The sequence below is a fragment of the Pelophylax lessonae genome (genome assembly GCF_965119305.1).
Source record: "Pelophylax lessonae genome assembly, chromosome: 3".
Classification (NCBI taxonomy): domain Eukaryota; kingdom Metazoa; phylum Chordata; class Amphibia; order Anura; family Ranidae; genus Pelophylax; species Pelophylax lessonae.
The window spans coordinates 61,233,305-61,251,298 of NC_138770.1; the positions used below are offsets into that span (position 1 = coordinate 61,233,305).

The 17,994-nt window shown below is 43.8% G+C and overlaps 1 protein-coding gene across 1 annotated transcript in view; it reads left to right on the forward strand.

The window, feature by feature from the left end:
- Window positions 1-201: 201 nt before the first annotated feature.
- Window positions 202-17,994, forward strand: part of LOC309550320 (angiopoietin-related protein 7-like) — a gene marked incomplete at both ends in the record, with an annotated part of 31,820 nt that continues 14,027 nt past the window's right edge. The window contains 2 exons of the mRNA XM_082250717.1: window positions 202-534; window positions 16,344-16,566. Of these exons, the coding sequence (XP_082106843.1) occupies window positions 202-534; window positions 16,344-16,566 (556 nt within the window). The remainder of the gene's footprint in view (window positions 535-16,343; window positions 16,567-17,994) is intronic.

A 17,994-nucleotide genomic window follows, 5' to 3' on the forward strand; every position in this document is an offset into this window, starting at 1 on the left:
GGAATTCAGTTGCTCTTTGAGATACTTTGCCCATTGGTTATCCTGTGAAACAAAAAATGTATTTATTAAACCTTCTGAAATTGTAAAATTTAGAGGGCTAGACCTCTGAGCCAACCATAGAATATGAAGTTCTTGAAGGGCTATTCATTTTGGAAAACCGTGCTTTGCTGTTGGCTATGTTAACTGGAACTCTCTTACAAAATGGCCGCTCTTGTATTACATTTAATATGGTCGCTAATACAAAGCACCATTGCACTTAATGACCATCACCAGATGCCTGTTGGTGACACAAGGCTTTGTGGGGAGTACAGCAACCAGGTCCTGGCAAATGGACGGTGCAGGATTGTCGCCATACTGCCTCAACAAGATGGCCACCGTTGCCCAGATATGTTCCGTTGTACAGATGAAATCTCATACTGGCTGCATGAGAATGAGGAGAGGAAGCAGGAGGTCCTGGAGCTCAGAGAACTCCTGTCAGAGCTTCAAGAAGAACTCAGGAACCACAGACATCGCCTAAGAATACTAGAACAGCAGGTGGGTGATTTACTATGACCAGAAGACATGGGGAAGTGTCAATAGGCTTTGGACCTGTGTTGATGGCATCAGTATGAGATGCTTCTAAAAATATTCAGAATTCACTGACAGGTACATTTTTTCTGCAGTAGACTTTTTTTCTGGTCTTCTTTTGACCTACTTCATGCAGGTCTTGCATTTCCATAGACTTGTATGAGAGTACGAAACCCACTTGAGGCAAACAAAGGCCATTAACACAGACCCTTACTGTGCTCTAGATCAGGGGTTCTCAACTCTTTTGAGAGACGGGCCTAGTAAATTCTTCCAAAACTTTTCATGCCCCAACAGGTGAAAATAAACTTTATACTCACACAATGAAAGTATTGGAATACAAAACATGTATTGAAATACCAGAAGACTCTGGATGGGTATGGGTGTCACTGTGAAGGGATGGTGGTTCTGGAAGAGGTTGGGGGCAGAAGACTTGGTGGCCCTGTAGGGGATGAGGTTTCTAGAGGAAGATGGGATCACTATGGGAGGTTGGGGGACATCGTTGGAGATTAGGTGCACTCAGGGTTTTTTTTTTCAGTGGGAAGGTGGTGGAACGCAGCTCCAGCACCTTCCGAACTAAATGTATGTAATGACAAATGGTGCTGGGGTGTGCTGGAGGTTCTATTGATTCTGGCTTCTGGGGAATCTATTGTTGCTGAAGGGGATCTAATTTTGAGAAGGAAGGGGGTCCATTATTGCTGGGGAGTTCTTCTGTTGCTCGTGGGGGATTTATTGTCACTGGGGTGGGTCTTATGTCGCTGGGGGGGTCAGTCATTGGGGGAGGTTGGGGGCACTACAGGAGCTAAGAGGCACTGTGGGGATTTAGGAAATCTGCAGCTGACTGAAGCAGCAAGAGATAGAAAGTTGTCACCCAATGGTTAAGGAGGTAATATCTAGATTTACAAACTGGTTGTTAACTATTGTTATGCTAAGAACGGGGTGCATTTATAAAGGATTCGCTGAACACTTATCCACAGTATCTGTATTTTACCCATGTATTTATTATAGAAAAATGTTCAGAGGATCGCTGCACAAAAATGTATTCAAACAAAAAACATACCAAAAATAATTAAATGTATCCTGTAATTACATTACATCAACATTTACAAAGCGCATACAAGTTTTATATACGTATAAATATCATAAACACTTGGAATCAATTTAGTTAATAAGATAATCATCTGAAACCACGTCAGCAAGGGGTCTTCAATTAATCAAGGAGATAACCGAACAAATGGATACAATCCCCGACACCACTTCCCAAGCATATCAATAAAGACCTAATGTAAAAAACAATAACGATAATATAAACAATTATCACTAATGGATCAATATTATACATATCCAAAAATATCCTCAGATTTTAAATAAATTGTATGGAAATAATTTATCCTATATAAATAAAAAGAGGCTTATTCACACAAAAAGATTTACAGTAAATCCATAACAGAGTTAAGTCCATTGGGGTACAGTGTATCCAAGAAATGTATCCATTGAACCTCCGTCAACTCACGATTTCACCTCTTCTATTTCGCATAACCCAGTCTATGACCGCAAATTTTAACTGTGAGGTCGCAGGTCCTTTCTTAATAAAGTGCCTTGCCAACGGTAATTAAATGAACCCATCTCTTATTGAACATTTATGGCGTGCAATGCGATCTTTAAATTTTTGTGTACTCTCACCTACATAGAGGAGCCCACACTGGCATTTGATCACATAAATAATAAACGAGGATTGGCAAGTGTATTATCCCTTAATATCAATCCTATGACCTCTATGTGGGCGAAACAAAAATGTACCTTTTATCATAGAGTTGCACTGAATGCAGCTCAGACAGGGGAATGAATCCATTTTGCGGGGTCCTAAAAGTGTCACAGTAAAAGTAGGTGGACAGTATTGCTCAGTCCTCACTAGTCTGTCACATAAAGTTCCACCCTGTCTGTATGAAGGAAGAGGGGGTACACAAGACTCCGGGGGCCTACATTTACTAATGTCTCTCCAACTCTGGTAGCTCCAGACTTTGCACAAGGGACTGGTGCTCGAACCCAGTAGACATGTGCAGAACAAAACAATTTGTTTCATTTAATTTCCATTCGGTTTTTTTGCATAAATTCGTTTTGGTAAATTTGTTTAATCTGTTAAATTTGTTTTTGGAATTGGTTTTGGTTTTGGCCATTCAAATCGATTCCAATTTTCCAAATTCGAACAGTTTTCAAATTTGAAAAGTTTTAAAATCCAAATTCGAAAAAAAAATTTCAAATTAGAAACGTTTTTAAATTCTAAAAGTTCTCAACTTCTAAAATTTTTCAAATTCGAAAAAGTTTTAAAATTTCGAAAAGTTTTAAAATTCGAAAAGTTTTCAAGTTCGAAAAGTTTTCAAATTCGAAAAGTTTTCAAATTCGAAACGTTTTCAAATTCGAAACGTTTTCAAATTAGAAAAGTTTTCAAGTTCATTTAATTTTTGATTTGTTTTTTCAATTTCCAAAGACAATAAAATAGAAAAGAAGATAAAGGAATAGAATAGAAAAAAAATAGAATAGAATAGAAAAGAATATGCCAGAAAATAAAAGAGTAGAATATAACACAGTAAAACAGAACAAAATGGAATAGAAAATAAAAGAATATAATAGAATAGAATAGAATAAAAAAAGAATAAAATAAAGAGAATATAACCTTCTTCTGAAATTTGAATAGAAAAGAAAAGAATACAAAAGAATAGAATTAAAAAAACAATAGAATAGAAAGAATATAACCATTTCCCAAATTTCAAATAGAATCAATTTGAATTTGATTAGAATACAAAAGAATGGATTACAATAGAAAATAGCAGAATAGTACAGAAAAAAAAAACAACAGAATAGAATGGAAAGAATATAACCATCTTCATATTTTAATCTATTCTTTTTTATTCTATTTAAATTGGAATTGATTCTATTTGGATTTTGGAAAATGGTTATATTCTATTCTATTGTTTTTTCAATTCTGTTTTTTTTATTGTCTTCTATTCTATTATTTTCTATTCTATTCTACTCTATTTAGTTCCACTCTATTCTATTCAATTTATTCTATTAAAAATTCGAATTTTAGAAGATGTTTATATTCGTTCTATTCTGTTCTTTTCTATTCTAATCTGTTGTTTTTTTTATATACTATTCTGTTATTTTCTATTTTATTCTAATCTGTTCTTCTCTATTCTATTCAAATTCAAATTGATTCTATTTGAATTCTGGGACAAGGTTATATTTATTCTATTCTAGTCTATTTTTTTTAATTCTATTCTTTTCTTTTCTATTATAGTCTATTCTATTCTTTTTTTTCTATTCTATTATTTTCTTATGTATTCGAATTTGAATTTATTCTATTTAAAAATTCAAATTTCAGAAGAAGGTTATATTCTTTATATTTTATTCAACTCTTTTTTTTATTCTATTCTATTATTTTATGTTCTATTCTATTCAAATTCAAATTTATTCTATTCAAAATTCAAAATTTCAAAAGATGATTATATTCATTCTATTCTATTCTAGGCTGTTGTTTTTTTCTAAACTATTCTGTTATTTTCTATTCTAATCTATTCTTTTCTATTTAAATTCCAATTGCTTCTATTTGAAATCTGGGACATGGTTATATTTATTCTATTATATTGTTTTTTTGATTCTATTCTTTTCTATTCTATTATAGTCTATTCTATTCTTTTTTTCTATTGTATTCTTTTATATTCTATTCTTTTCACATGTATTCAAATTTTAAATTATTCTATTTAAAATTTCGAATTTCAGAATTTGGTATATTCTTTGTATTTTATTCATTCTTATTCTATTCTATTCTTTTCTATTCTCATCCATTCAATTCTATTCAAATTTATTCTATTCAAAATTCGAATTTCCGAAAATAATGATTATATTCGTTCAATTCTTTTCTATTCTATTCTGTTTTTTTCTATACTATTCTGTTATTTTCTATTCCAGTGTAATATATTATTTTCTATTCTATTCAAATTTTATTCCTGTTATTTTTCAGATTCGTTTAAATTTGGCACTATTGTAATTCGAGAATTTGGATACATCCGAATTTCCAAAAATGTAAAAATCATCTGAATTTTGATTCAGCAAAAAAAAAGAGCTGCACATGTCTATAACCCAGCCTTTTTCAAACAGAAATTGCTCATTGCTCAAGGAACCCCTAACAGTCTCTGGAGGAACCCTGGGGTACCATAGAAAGGCTGTTCTAGAGTTTAGAATTGATTGTATGATTAGCCTAATAAATGCAAAGCATTCTCTGATTGGACAAGGTGGAAAGTGGGGTTCCTTGAGGTTTCTTCAGGGGTGCTTTGGGAAAATGCCTAAAAATTACCCAAAAGTTGTATACAAGCCGGCCTTTGGATTAAGCCTGCCTTTTAGTTACACAAAGCCACAGGTTTTCATTGTAAAACATTACCCCCTGGCTGCTCTGATGCCCCGTAAAAAGGCTGCACCGCTTCTGCCACAGACATGCCTAAAGGATTCTTGGTGAAGAAAAGTAAAAAGACCCCACTGCTGACTTACTGAGTACAGGTTGAAGAAAAGGACAGAGCTCAGGCCTCACCCCCACCCCCCTCTCCTGTGTCTAAACAGAAGCTGTCCCAGCTCCCCCCAACTGCCCCCTGCTGGCCCGGTCAGGAATCCAGTTTCGGCCTGTGAGTAGAGAGTACCTGGAGCGGAGCTTCATCCTGGAATGGGGGGTCAAGAGGAAGCCAAGAAGAGGGAGAGTGGGAGGGGGGCCGAGTTGCTGCACCATGGGCCTCTGGTTTGTACTCGCCCCCCTGAGCTGAAAGTTGCCAGTCTCAGCCCCTGGGAGGGTGGAGGACTCTGGACTTCTAATGGCTCTTGACATCTGATGTAAGGGAGGTGGGGTGCTCTGGACATCTTACAGATACAACTGGCCCTTGGGAGGGCAACTATAGAACTGATATGGCCTGCAATGAAATTGAGTTTGACACCCCTGCCATAGAGGGAGAATCCTAAATTTTATGTAGTGCTTTTCAAAAACACTTTACTCAAAGAAGAATACCAGGTATGGACATTATATGCAAAGCGTTCTCTGATTGGAAGAGGAGGAGAAGCAGGGGGGTGACATCACACTTTCCACCTGGTCCAATCAGAGAGTGCTTTCATTAGGATAATCATACGATCAATTCTAAACTCTAGAACAGCCTTTCTATGGTAGCCTAGGGTTCCTCCAGAGACTGCTAGGGGTTCCTTGAGCAATGAGCAATTTCTGCCTCTCAGATATGTAATCAATGATGCAGGGGCGTAACTACAGGGGTTGCAGGGGTTGCAATTGCAACTGGGCCCCATGCTCCAGGGGGCCTGTGCATCTCCCCTGTATACCTGGATAGGAGGGGCGGCGGGGGGCAGCATGTAGAGAAATAATTGTCCTCCTTTTTCCTCTTGTAGCTGCAGGAGGAAAATGGAGGAGATTGGTTCCTCTGTATGCCACTCCTCCAATCCAGTTCACTTGTGTTCTGCTGTCTCTGGGCCCCTGTGTGCTCCTCTGGTCCCCCCCCCCCCCCCACTGTGCTCCCTCCTCTCTCCTGCCGGCTGCTGCAGGGGATGTGTCACAATAGAGAACCAGGAAGGGGTCGGTAAATATGTAATTTACCAGCTCCTTCCTTTTCTGAATGGACAGAGTCATAGTCAGTGACATTGTAAAAAAATATAATGAAATGATAAAAAAAAATACAATTAAAATACCATAATAAAGGGCATTAACTATACTAATGGGCTTGCAGGATAGACAAGCAGATCCTCACGTGTCCATAATAATGATGCACACAGTAGTAGAGTCTCTCATTGCTGGAGGAGGATACAGAGATCTTGCAGCTTTGCAGTCTAATTTATCCCAAACGTGTTCTATCAGGTTGAGGTCGGGACTCTGTGCAGGACAGTCAAGTTCCTGCACCCCAAACTCGCTCATCCATGTCTTTATGGACCTTGCTTTATGCACAGTCATGTTGGAACAGGAAGGACCAACCCCAAACTGTTCCCACAAAGTTGGGAGCATGAAATTGTCCAAAATTTCAGAAGAAAGCCATTATCACCATTACCCCCCCCCCTCCACCAAATGAGGTGCACAAAGAAAGGTCCATAAAGACCTGAATGAGTGAGTTTGGGTGGAGGAACTTGGATGGCCTTCACAGAGTCCTGACCTCAACCTTGTAGAACACCTTTGGAATGAATTAGAGCAGAGACTGCAAGCCAGGCCTTCTCATCCAATATCAGTGCCTGACCTCACAATTAAGCTTCTGGAAGAATGGCCAAACATTCCCATAGGCACATTACTAAACCTTGTGGACGGCCTTCCCATAAGAGTTGAGGCTATTACAGCTGCTAGGGTTGGGCCAACTCTACAGTGAACCCTACGAACTAAGACTGGGATGCCATTAAAGTTCATGTACGTGTAAAGGCAGGTGTCCCAATACTTTTGACTACTAAGTGTATGTGCATACAAGATACTGAAACATTTTCTGGCTGATTTGGTGGTCTTGGCGTTCAAAAGTTTGAGCATCTGACTCTTCCATATCAGGCAGGTTACTTCTCTAGAACAAAGTTCTTGGTGAACTTCAGAAATGCCAAAACTGTATGGACATGAGCCATCCTACCAAAACCCGCCTGCAGTTCTTCAAGAATACCTTTACTCAGCCCTCATCCCTCAGACTTTTATGATAGTTCCTCCATCATTATCATCCACACCTGTACAGGGCCAATATTGGATACAATCTACTGCAAGGCTGTAGAACAGGTGGATCATGTTTTACGACCAACGAGGAGATCCCTGATCACAACTCCCCCTGCTGTTCTTGCCAGAAAATCCCGACTGTCAAAATGACAGCCGTGTTTTTTTCTGTTTACAGGTACACCTGGGGAGATTTACTACAACTGGTTCACTCAGAATCTGGGGCAGCTGTGCAGGGTAGCCAATCAGCTTCTAGCTTCAACTTTTTTAATCAAGCTTTGACAATAAAACCTGGAAGCTGATTGGTTTCGAAGCAGAGCTGCACCAGATTTTGCACCATGCAGTTTTAGTAAATAACCCCCACTGTTCAGAAGCTTCATTCAGAAATACAGCATTATTTTTATATGGTGAGGGCTCTGTTTTATGCATCTGTAGATCAAAGGGTGGCCCTTGATCTGCACAGGCGAGGACTGGGCTAGGGGGGTAATTGCCCCCTGGGCTGCTCTGATGCCCTGTAAAAAGGCTGCACAGCTTCAGCCACAGACATGACAGACAGTAAAAAGTCCCCGCCACTGACCTACTAAGTGCGGGTTGAAGACAAGGACAGAGCGCAGCCCCCCCCCCCCCCCCCCAACATGGATGGTGTAAACTGTGCCTGAGCAGAGGCCAATTCCATGCCCCACTGGAGACTCTTCTTCCCCGGCCAGCCCCAACCGAGCTGTCCCAGCTTCCCCCAACCACCCCCTGCTGGCCAGGTTGGGAACCTGGATTTAGCTGGTAAGTAGAAAGTACCTGAAGGTAGATACTAGACAAACAATAACGATTTTTTGCACGTTCCCCACTTTTTTTCCCAACACTTTTTTTTTTTTTTTTCCGCTCCTCCTCTTTTTTTTTTTTTTCCCTTTTTTTTTGGAGGAGTTATAAAAGAAGTAGGCTAGACCTACTGGCACAGACACATATACTAAGAGGTGATTAGATTGAAAGTGAACACGAGGTGGAATGACACAAGATGAAAAGATGAGATGGTTTGAAAGAAAGGCACGAGATGAACACAGACACAAAGACACAGTATATAGGATCTAGGATTTATACACAAGTCCAGTGGGAAAATATTCTGCATCCTGCACAGTTGGAGGTTTTCTCACTAACCCCCCTACTTTCCCTACACCCCCCTCACCCCTTTTTTTTTTTCTCTCCCTCTCTCTCCTCTCCCACTCCACTTCTCTTATTAAGAAGTACCCCAGGTATCCCAATAAGAGAATACTCTAGAGGCTTTAGATATGGAAAATAGGCATTTAGGCACTCATATTATGCGCCTTGATAAGATAAGCAATGAGGAACTTAATATAGATGTGGAACTAGCTATGGGGAATCCCCCCTTCCTAATATACCCTCCCTGTCCCCGTTCCCTTCCCCTCTCGGTATATTTTTTTTTTCTTTTTCTTTCTCTTTAGGACCTTTTTAAAAAAAATTAAAAAATGTCTTAGAGGCTTGGGCAAATCAGGATAGTTAGGACAGACTGATCCCAAAAAAAGAAATGCTGGTTACTTATAGATAATAATAAATTAAAAACAATTACGGATGTAATTATATATGTTGGCACAATGATTATAATGGATCAGACTTTGTGAATGTTGTTCAAATAAACCTCTTCTGTTTCTTTGTTATAAATAAATAAAATTAAAAAAAAAAAAAAGTACCTGGAGCGGAGCTTCAGCCTGGCATTGGGGTCAGGAGGAGAGGTAGAGCAGGAGGGGAGCCAAGGTTTCTGCACCATGGGCCTCTGGTTTCTACTTGCCCCTGGGGCCGAAAGTTGCCAGTCAGCTCCTGGATCTGCATATGATAACGGTTAAAGGAGTTCTATGGTTACAGAATACATTTTTATATTATAACATCAGCATTGCAATGACAATACAAACGCTAGTTATATTTGACAATTTAACCACTTAAGCCCCGGAAGATTTTACCCCCTTCCTGACCAGGGGGTATTTTGCGATTCGGCACTGCGTGATTTTAACGGACAATTGCGCGGTCGTGCAACGCTGTACCTAAACGAATTTGGCGTCCTTTTTTTCCCACAAACAGAGCTTTCTTTTGGTGGTATTTGATCACCTGTGCGATTTTTTGATCACGCGCTATAAACAAAAAAAGAGCGTCAATTTTGCAAAAATAGCAATATTTTTCACATTTTTTTTATATGAAATTCCCCCCCAAAAAAATGTAAAAATCAAAATTTTTTAACATTTTCGGCCAATTTGTTTTATGCTACCTATGTTTGGTAAAAAAAATCGCAAAAAGCGTATTTTGATTGGTTTGCGCAAAAGTTATCGCGTTTACTAACAAAGGGAAAGATTTTTGTCATTTTTGTTGTTTTTTTTTAACGCGTAATGGCGGCGATCTGCGATTTTTTTTGCGGTACTGCGACATTGCGGCGGACAGATCGGACCCTTGACTGACATTTTTGACACTTTTGGGGTTACCAGTGACATTTCTACAGTAATCAGTGCTATACATATGCACTATTACTGTAAAAATACACTGGTAGTGAAGGGGTTAACTTTATTTGAGAGGGAGGGGCTGTGTGTGTCCCTAGGGGCGTGCTTTCTACTGTGATTGGCTGTGGCTTCAGATGTATGAAGAGTGATTGACGGTTCTACATAGTAGAACCGTATGATCATCCTTCATACATCGGGGAGAATGACAGGCAGCTTGTTTACACAAGCCGCCTGACTTTCTCCCTCTCCCCCGCCGATCGCAGAGTGACCGGTGGACATCGGGTCCGCCGGTCACACGCGCGGGGGGGGTGCGTGACCGCGCGGGAGCGCGCCTCCGGGGGCGCGCGCTCGCTCCCTAGACCCTCACAGGCTAGCGACGTAGACCTACGTCGCTTTGCCTGTGAGGGGCTGACTGCCGACGTAGATCTGCGTTAGGCAGTCGGCAAGTGGTTAATATAAGCACACTTGAAAAATAAAATCTCCTTTCCTTTCGTGTTGTGAGTGCTGCCTGTCTGCTGTCCATCTTTCCACAACTTCCTTCTTTCAAAGCTTATGCTTTGAAGCGTCTCCTCTGTTTACTTTTAATTTCGAAGGACTACATATCCAATGGTATCTTGCTGCTTGTGATTATAAGGGCATAGTGACTACATAGTGAATACATGCAGCCTGCCAAACAGGGTGCCGCTCCTTACGTCACAGCCATCCAACAACACAACCAGCAAGGAGAAGGCTGCTTTGCAGTTGTCTCCTTATTTGCTGTGTTTTAGGACATTGGTGGAGGGAGGAGGGGCACCCTGTTTTACCTCTCAACTAGCCTTAGATAACACCTAGGAAGATGGGACAAAGTAATACATGAGTTTTCCCTTTTGGGGCACACTGCGTAGATTGGGGCAGGAGGAACGGACATTTAGGTCTGGACATATGGGATGGGGAAAGGTGAGGAAATTGGTCAGAAAACCAAACAGGGTGCCCCTCCTCACGTCACAGCCATCCAACAACACAACCAGTAAAGAGAAGGCTGCTTTGAAGTTGTCTCCTTGTTAGCTGCATTATCGGACAGCCGTGGAGGGAGGAGGAGCACCCTATTTTCCCTCACAACTGGCCTTAGACAACACCTAGGAAGATGGAACAAAGTAATACACGAGTTTTCCCTTTTGGGGCACACTGCGTAGATTGGGGCAGGAGGAACGGACATCTATGTCTGGACATATGGGACAGGGAAAGGTTGGGAATTGGTCAGAAAACCAAACAAGGTGCCCCTCCTCACGTCACAGCCATTTAACAACACAACCAGTAAAGAGAAGGCTGATTTGCAGTCGTCTCCTTGTTAGCTGTGTTATCGGACAGCTGTGGAGGGAGAAATAGCACCCTGTTTTACCTCACAACTGGCCTTAGATAACACCTAGGAAGATGGGACAAAGTACTACAAGGGTTTTCCCTTTTTTGGCACTCTGCATAGATTGAGGCAGGAGGAACGGGCATCTATGTCTGGACATATGGGACAGGGAAAGGTTGGAAAATTGGTCAGGAAACCAAACAGGGTGCCCCTCCTCACATCACAGCCATCCAACAACACAACCAATAAGGAGAAGGCTGCTTTGCAGTTGTCTCCTTGCTAGCTGTGTTATCACAGCTGGAGGGGGGAGCAACACCCTGTTTTACCTCACAACTAGCCTTAGACAACACCTAGGAAGCAGGGCCGGACTGGGAATGAAAACCAGCCCTGGAAATAATTTCATACCAGCCCCATAGCATTATTATACCGGCCCAACAGCAGAACGTCATTATTTTCTTCTTCATAAAAGGGAAAACCATGCATTTTAAAGCACATTTGAAAACTGTATTATATATAGATAAGACAGATATGTTCTGGCAATATATGCTACAGCATAGCAACACAGGACAGATGGTCAGAGGCTGCATATTGGATGGAACAGGAGACATCTTAGGCTGTGCGGACATGGTACAGGAGAGGTCAGAGGCTGTGCGGACATTATACAGGAGAGGTCAGAGGCTGTGGACATTATACAGGAGAGGTCAGAGGCTGCGGACATTATACAGGAGAGGTCAGAGGCTGTGTGGACATTATACAGGAGAGGTCAGAGGCTGTGTGGACATTATACAGGAGAGGTCAGAGGCTGTGTGGACATTATACAGGAGAGGTCAGAGGCTGTGCGGACATTATACAGGAGAGGTCAGAGGCTGCGGACATTATACAGGAGAGGTCAGAGGCTGTGCGGACATTATACAGGAGAGGTCAGAGGCTGTGGACATTATACAGGAGAGGTCAGAGGCTGCGGACATTATACAGGAGAGGTCAGAGGCTGTGTGGACATTATACAGGAGAGGTCAGAGGCTGTGCGGACATTATACAGGAGAGGTCAGAGGCTGTGCGGACATTATACAGGAGAGGTCAGAGGCTGTGGACATTATACAGGAGAGGTCAGAGGCTGTGTGGACATTATACAGGAGAGGTCAGAGGCTGTGCGGACATTATACAGGAGAGGTCAGAGGCTGTGGACATTATACAGGAGAGGTCAGAGGCTGCGGACATTATACAGGAGAGGTCAGAGGCTGTGTGGACATTATACAGGAGAGGTCAGAGGCTGTGTGGACATTATACAGGAGAGGTCAGAGGCTGTGTGGACATTATACAGGAGAGGTCAGAGGCTGTGCGGACATTATACAGGAGAGGTCAGAGGCTGCGGACATTATACAGGAGAGGTCAGAGGCTGTGCGGACATTATACAGGAGAGGTCAGAGGCTGTGGACATTATACAGGAGAGGTCAGAGGCTGCGGACATTATACAGGAGAGGTCAGAGGCTGTGCGGACATTATACAGGAGAGGTCAGAGGCTGTGCGGACATTATACAGGAGAGGTCAGAGGCTGTGCGGACATTATACAGGAGAGGTCAGAGGCTGTGGACATTATACAGGAGAGGTCAGAGGCTGTGGACATTATACAGGAGAGGTCAGAGGCTGCGGACATTATACAGGAGAGGTCAGAGGCTGTGGACATTATACAGGAGAGGTCAGAGGCTGTGCGGACATTATACAGGAGAGGTCAGAGGCTGTGCGGACATTATACAGGAGAGGTCAGAGGCTGTGGACATTATACAGGAGAGGTCAGAGGCTGTGCGGACATTATACAGGAGAGGTCAGAGGCTGTGGACATTATACAGGAGAGGTCAGAGGCTGCGGACATTATACAGGAGAGGTCAGAGGCTGTGTGGACATTATACAGGAGAGGTCAGAGGCTGTGTGGACATTATACAGGAGAGGTCAGAGGCTGTGTGGACATTATACAGGAGAGGTCAGAGGCTGTGTGGACATTATACAGGAGAGGTCAGAGGCTGTGCGGACATTATACAGGAGAGGTCAGAGGCTGTGCGGACATTATACAGGAGAGGTCAGAGGCTGTGCGGACATTATACAGGAGAGGTCAGAGGCTGTGTGGACATTATACAGGAGAGGTCAGAGGCTGTGCGGACATTATACAGGAGAGGTCAGAGGCTGTGCGGACATTATACAGGAGAGGTCAGAGGCTGTGCGGACATTATACAGGAGAGGTCAGAGGCTGTGGACATTATACAGGAGAGGTCAGAGGCTGCGGACATTATACAGGAGAGGTCAGAGGCTGTGTGGACATTATACAGGAGAGGTCAGAGGCTGTGTGGACATTATACAGGAGAGGTCAGAGGCTGTGTGGACATTATACAGGAGAGGTCAGAGGCTGTGTGGACATTATACAGGAGAGGTCAGAGGCTGTGCGGACATTATACAGGAGAGGTCAGAGGCTGTGCGGACATTATACAGGAGAGGTCAGAGGCTGTGGACATTATACAGGAGAGGTCAGAGGCTGCGGACATTATACAGGAGAGGTCAGAGGCTGTGTGGACATTATACAGGAGAGGTCAGAGGCTGTGCGGACATTATACAGGAGAGGTCAGAGGCTGTGGACATTATACAGGAGAGGTCAGAGGCTGTTTGGACATTATACAGCAGAGGTCAGAGGCTGTGGACATTATACAGGAGAGGTCAGAGGCTGTGGACATTATACAGGAGAGGTCAGAGGCTGTGCGGACATTATACAGGAGAGGTCAGAGGCTGTGGACATTATACAGGAGAGGTCAGAGGCTGCGGACATTATACAGGAGAGGTCAGAGGCTGTGTGGACATTATACAGGAGAGGTCAGAGGCTGTGTGGACATTATACAGGAGAGGTCAGAGGCTGTGCGGACATTATACAGGAGAGGTCAGAGGCTGTGCGGACATTATACAGGAGAGGTCAGAGGCTGTGTGGACATTATACAGGAGAGGTCAGAGGCTGTGCGGACATTATACAGGAGAGGTCAGAGGCTGTGCGGACATTATACAGGAGAGGTCAGAGGCTGTGCGGACATTATACAGGAGAGGTCAGAGGCTGTGCGGACATTATACAGGAGAGGTCAGAGGCTGTGCGGACATTATACAGGAGAGGTCAGAGGCTGTGCGGACATTATACAGGAGAGGTCAGAGGCTGTGGACATTATACAGGAGAGGTCAGAGGCTGTGGACATTATACAGGAGAGGTCAGAGGCTGTGGACATTATACAGGAGAGGTCAGAGGCTGTGTGGACATTATACAGGAGAGGTCAGAGGCTGTGCGGACATTATACAGGAGAGGTCAGAGGCTGTTTGGACATTATACAGCAGAGGTCAGAGGCTGTGGACATTATACAGGAGAGGTCAGAGGCTGTGTGGACATTATACAGGAGAGGTCAGAGGCTGTGCGGACATTATACAGGAGAGGTCAGAGGCTGTTTGGACATTATACAGCAGAGGTCAGAGGCTGTGGACATTATACAGGAGAGGTCAGAGGCTGTGTGGACATTGCACAGGAGAGGTCAGAGGCTGTGGACATTATACAGGAGAGGTCAGAGGCTGTGTGGACATTGCACAGGAGAGGTCAGAGGCTGTGGACATTATACAGGAGAGGTCAGAGGCTGTGGACATTATACAGGAGAGGTCAGAGGCTGTGGACATTATACAGAGAGGAGCTGACATGGACATATAAGGGGACAGCAGTAAGGCACACTCTCAGGCTTACCTGCTGCAATCACATCATGCTGCTGCTGCTGCTGGCACAAGAAGTTTTGTGTGGGACAGTGTGGGAGGAGGGATCGGCGTCGGCGCGCCCGTGTCAGTCTTGCTGGCACAGGCAGTCAGAGTCAGTTGGTCCATCATCCACGCCGCCGTGCAGCCGCTGCGTGACGTCATGCCGCTCACAGCGGCTGACGTGGAATAGTAAATATCGGACGGACCGTCCGTCACTCTGTAGCGTAGTGCAGCGGGGGCCGGGGGCGGGGCTGCAGCGGCCATCATCACAGCGGCGCGGCCCCAATGCTTAAAGCGGCGCCGCGGCCCTATGTTAAAGCGGCGCTGCGGCCCCATGTTAAAGCGGCCCCATGTTACCAGCGGCCCCAGGGCCGGCGGCCCACCGGGAATTTTCCCGGTATCCCGGTTAGCCAGTCCGGCCCTGCTAGGAAGATGGGACAAAGTACTACATGTGTTTTCCATTTTGGGGCACCCTGCATAGATTGGGGCAGGAGGAACAGACATCTATATCTGGACATTAGAGATGGGGAAAGGTGAGAAAAGTCTTTGGTCTTACATAGTTACTTAGTTACATAGTAGGTGAGGTTGAATAAAGAGAACAGTCCATCCAGTTCAACCTGTGTAGGTGTGTGTGGCTGTAATCATCTCACATAGCCCTGAATGTTCTGATCCTTGAGATGTACATTTAGGAGTCTTTTGAGAGCCACCATACTTCCTGCAGAAACCACCTCTTGTGGTAGAGAATTCCACAATCTTGTTGCCCTAACAGTAAAGAACCCCCCACGTTGCCTGAGGTTAAAACGCTTCTCCTCTAATCGCATTGTATACCCTCGAGTCCTCATGCAATTCCTTCGACTGAACAGCTTTTTTTCTAAGCTGAGATCCCCATTGAGATATTTATAAATTGCTATCATGTCCCCCCTCAGGCGTCTCTTCTCCAGGGAGAATAAATCGAGCGATTGCAGAAGCTCTTCGTAATTAAGGCCCCTAATCAGTTGCCCTTTTCTGGACTCTCTCCAGCTCCAACATATCCTTCCTGAGGACTGGCGACCAGAACTGGACAGAATACTCCAGATGTGGTCGGACCAGAGTTTTATAAAGTGGTAGGATTATAATTTTATCTCTGGAATACATCCCTTTCTTTATGCATGCTAATGTTCTGCTGGCTTTGGCAGCTGCCGCTTGACATTGCATGCTGTTGCCTAATCTATCATCAACCAAGACTCCCAGATCTTTCTCCATTTTTGATTCCCCCAAGGGTTCCCCTCCTAACGTGTATTGTGTTTTTATGTTTTTAGTCCCCAAGTGCAAAACCTTACACTTCTCCACATTAAACCTCATTTGCCATGTCGTTGCCCACTCTGTTATTTTGTCCAGGTCATTCTGTAGGATATCTGCTTCATGCTGTGCCGTTATTGTCTTCATGCAGCTATAGTCTTCATTCAATAAGTCTCCCATTTTCTCTTTGTAGTCTGAGAACATCAATCAGAACTCGTCACTCCTGCACAGGGTGAACAGTCTGGAGGTGTGGGCCGGTGAGAGCAGCACATTGCAGCACCTACAGGCAACATACATCTACGACATTCAGGCCCAGGTCCGCAATTTGTCGCTGGTGATCGATGGGTCCAGCAGGAACTCCTCGTGTCCTGTTCCTGCAGCACTGAGGAGCCAACCGCTGCCTCCACCCACAGGAGGTAACTCGTATCTTCTTCTTTGTATGGACACAGGGAACTCTGCCTGAAGTAGCAGCTTCACATAACATTATAGTCATGTTCAGGGCTTTTTTCCTCAGAAAATAGGTGTAGGTTCTCCCCCGTGTCTCCGTCCCCTACACACCTTGGTTCCACCCTTTACCTAGAGAATACAGAAAAGCAGCATTATTATATTGTAGAATTGGCTAATGAAAGGCAGTAAAATAGGTCCCCTGCAGTCAACATTGATAGACCCCCAGCAACAACAGATCCACACAGAAAAACAGACCCCCCTCAGTAACAATAGATTCCCTCAACAACTATAGTTTCCCCCAGCAACAATAAATCTTCCCTTGGTTCCACCCTCTACCTAGAGAATACAAAAAAAGCATCATTATTTTGTTGTAGAACTTTCTAATGAAAAGGCAGTAAAATAGGTCCCCTGCAGCCAGCAACGATAGACCCCCAGCAACAATAGATCCGCACTGCAAACCAGACCCCCTCAGTAACAATAGATTCCCTTAACAACTATAGTTTCCCCCAGCAACAATAAATCATCCCTTGGTTCCACCCTCTACCTAGAGAATACAGAAAAGCATCATTATTTTGTTGTAGAACTTTCTAATGAAAAGACAGTAAAATAGGTCCCCTGCAGCCAGCAACAATAGACCCCCAGCAACAATAGATCCACACGGCAAAACAGACCCCCTCGGTAACAATAGATTCCACCAGCACCAATGAATCTCCCAGCAACAATAAATCTTCCCAGCAACTATATTACCCTCAGCAACTATAGATACCCCAGCAACTCAAGATCCCCCAGCAACTATAGATCCCCTTAGCAACTATAGATCCCCCCAGCAACAACAGATCTCCCCAACAACAAATAATCCCTCCCAGCAACAATAGATCCCCCATAAGAAATACCCCAAGCAACAATAGATTTACCAGAATTCAGCATCAATAGACTCTCCAGCAGCTAGCAACAATAGACCCCTCCCTAACAGTAAATTTCTCCCATCAACAATTGACCCCCCCAGAAATAATAGATCTCCCACCAGCATCGATAGAATCCCCCCCTCAGTGATAATAGACCCTCCAGCACATCCCAGCACCCCTTGACATATACATTCAGTGCTGGAGGTGCTGAAACTGCATTCCTGCTGAAAAAAAAGCCCTGGCCGTGTTAGAAAAACGTAAGCTGACCTTCAGCCCTTCAGTCCTGCACAGTTGTATGGGCTCCTCCCCTGTACCGAAATTACTTACTCTGATCGCACTTTGAGCTTCTTGCAGTATGCTTTAGAAACTCCAGCAAGTCAGGTAGAGGCCGACTCCTTTCCTCCCCAGCCTAACTGTCCCCGACCCACCCCTTTCATTCATTGGATTACAGGTTTTTCAATCATAGAGGCTCATAACCCAATGTGAGTGTTT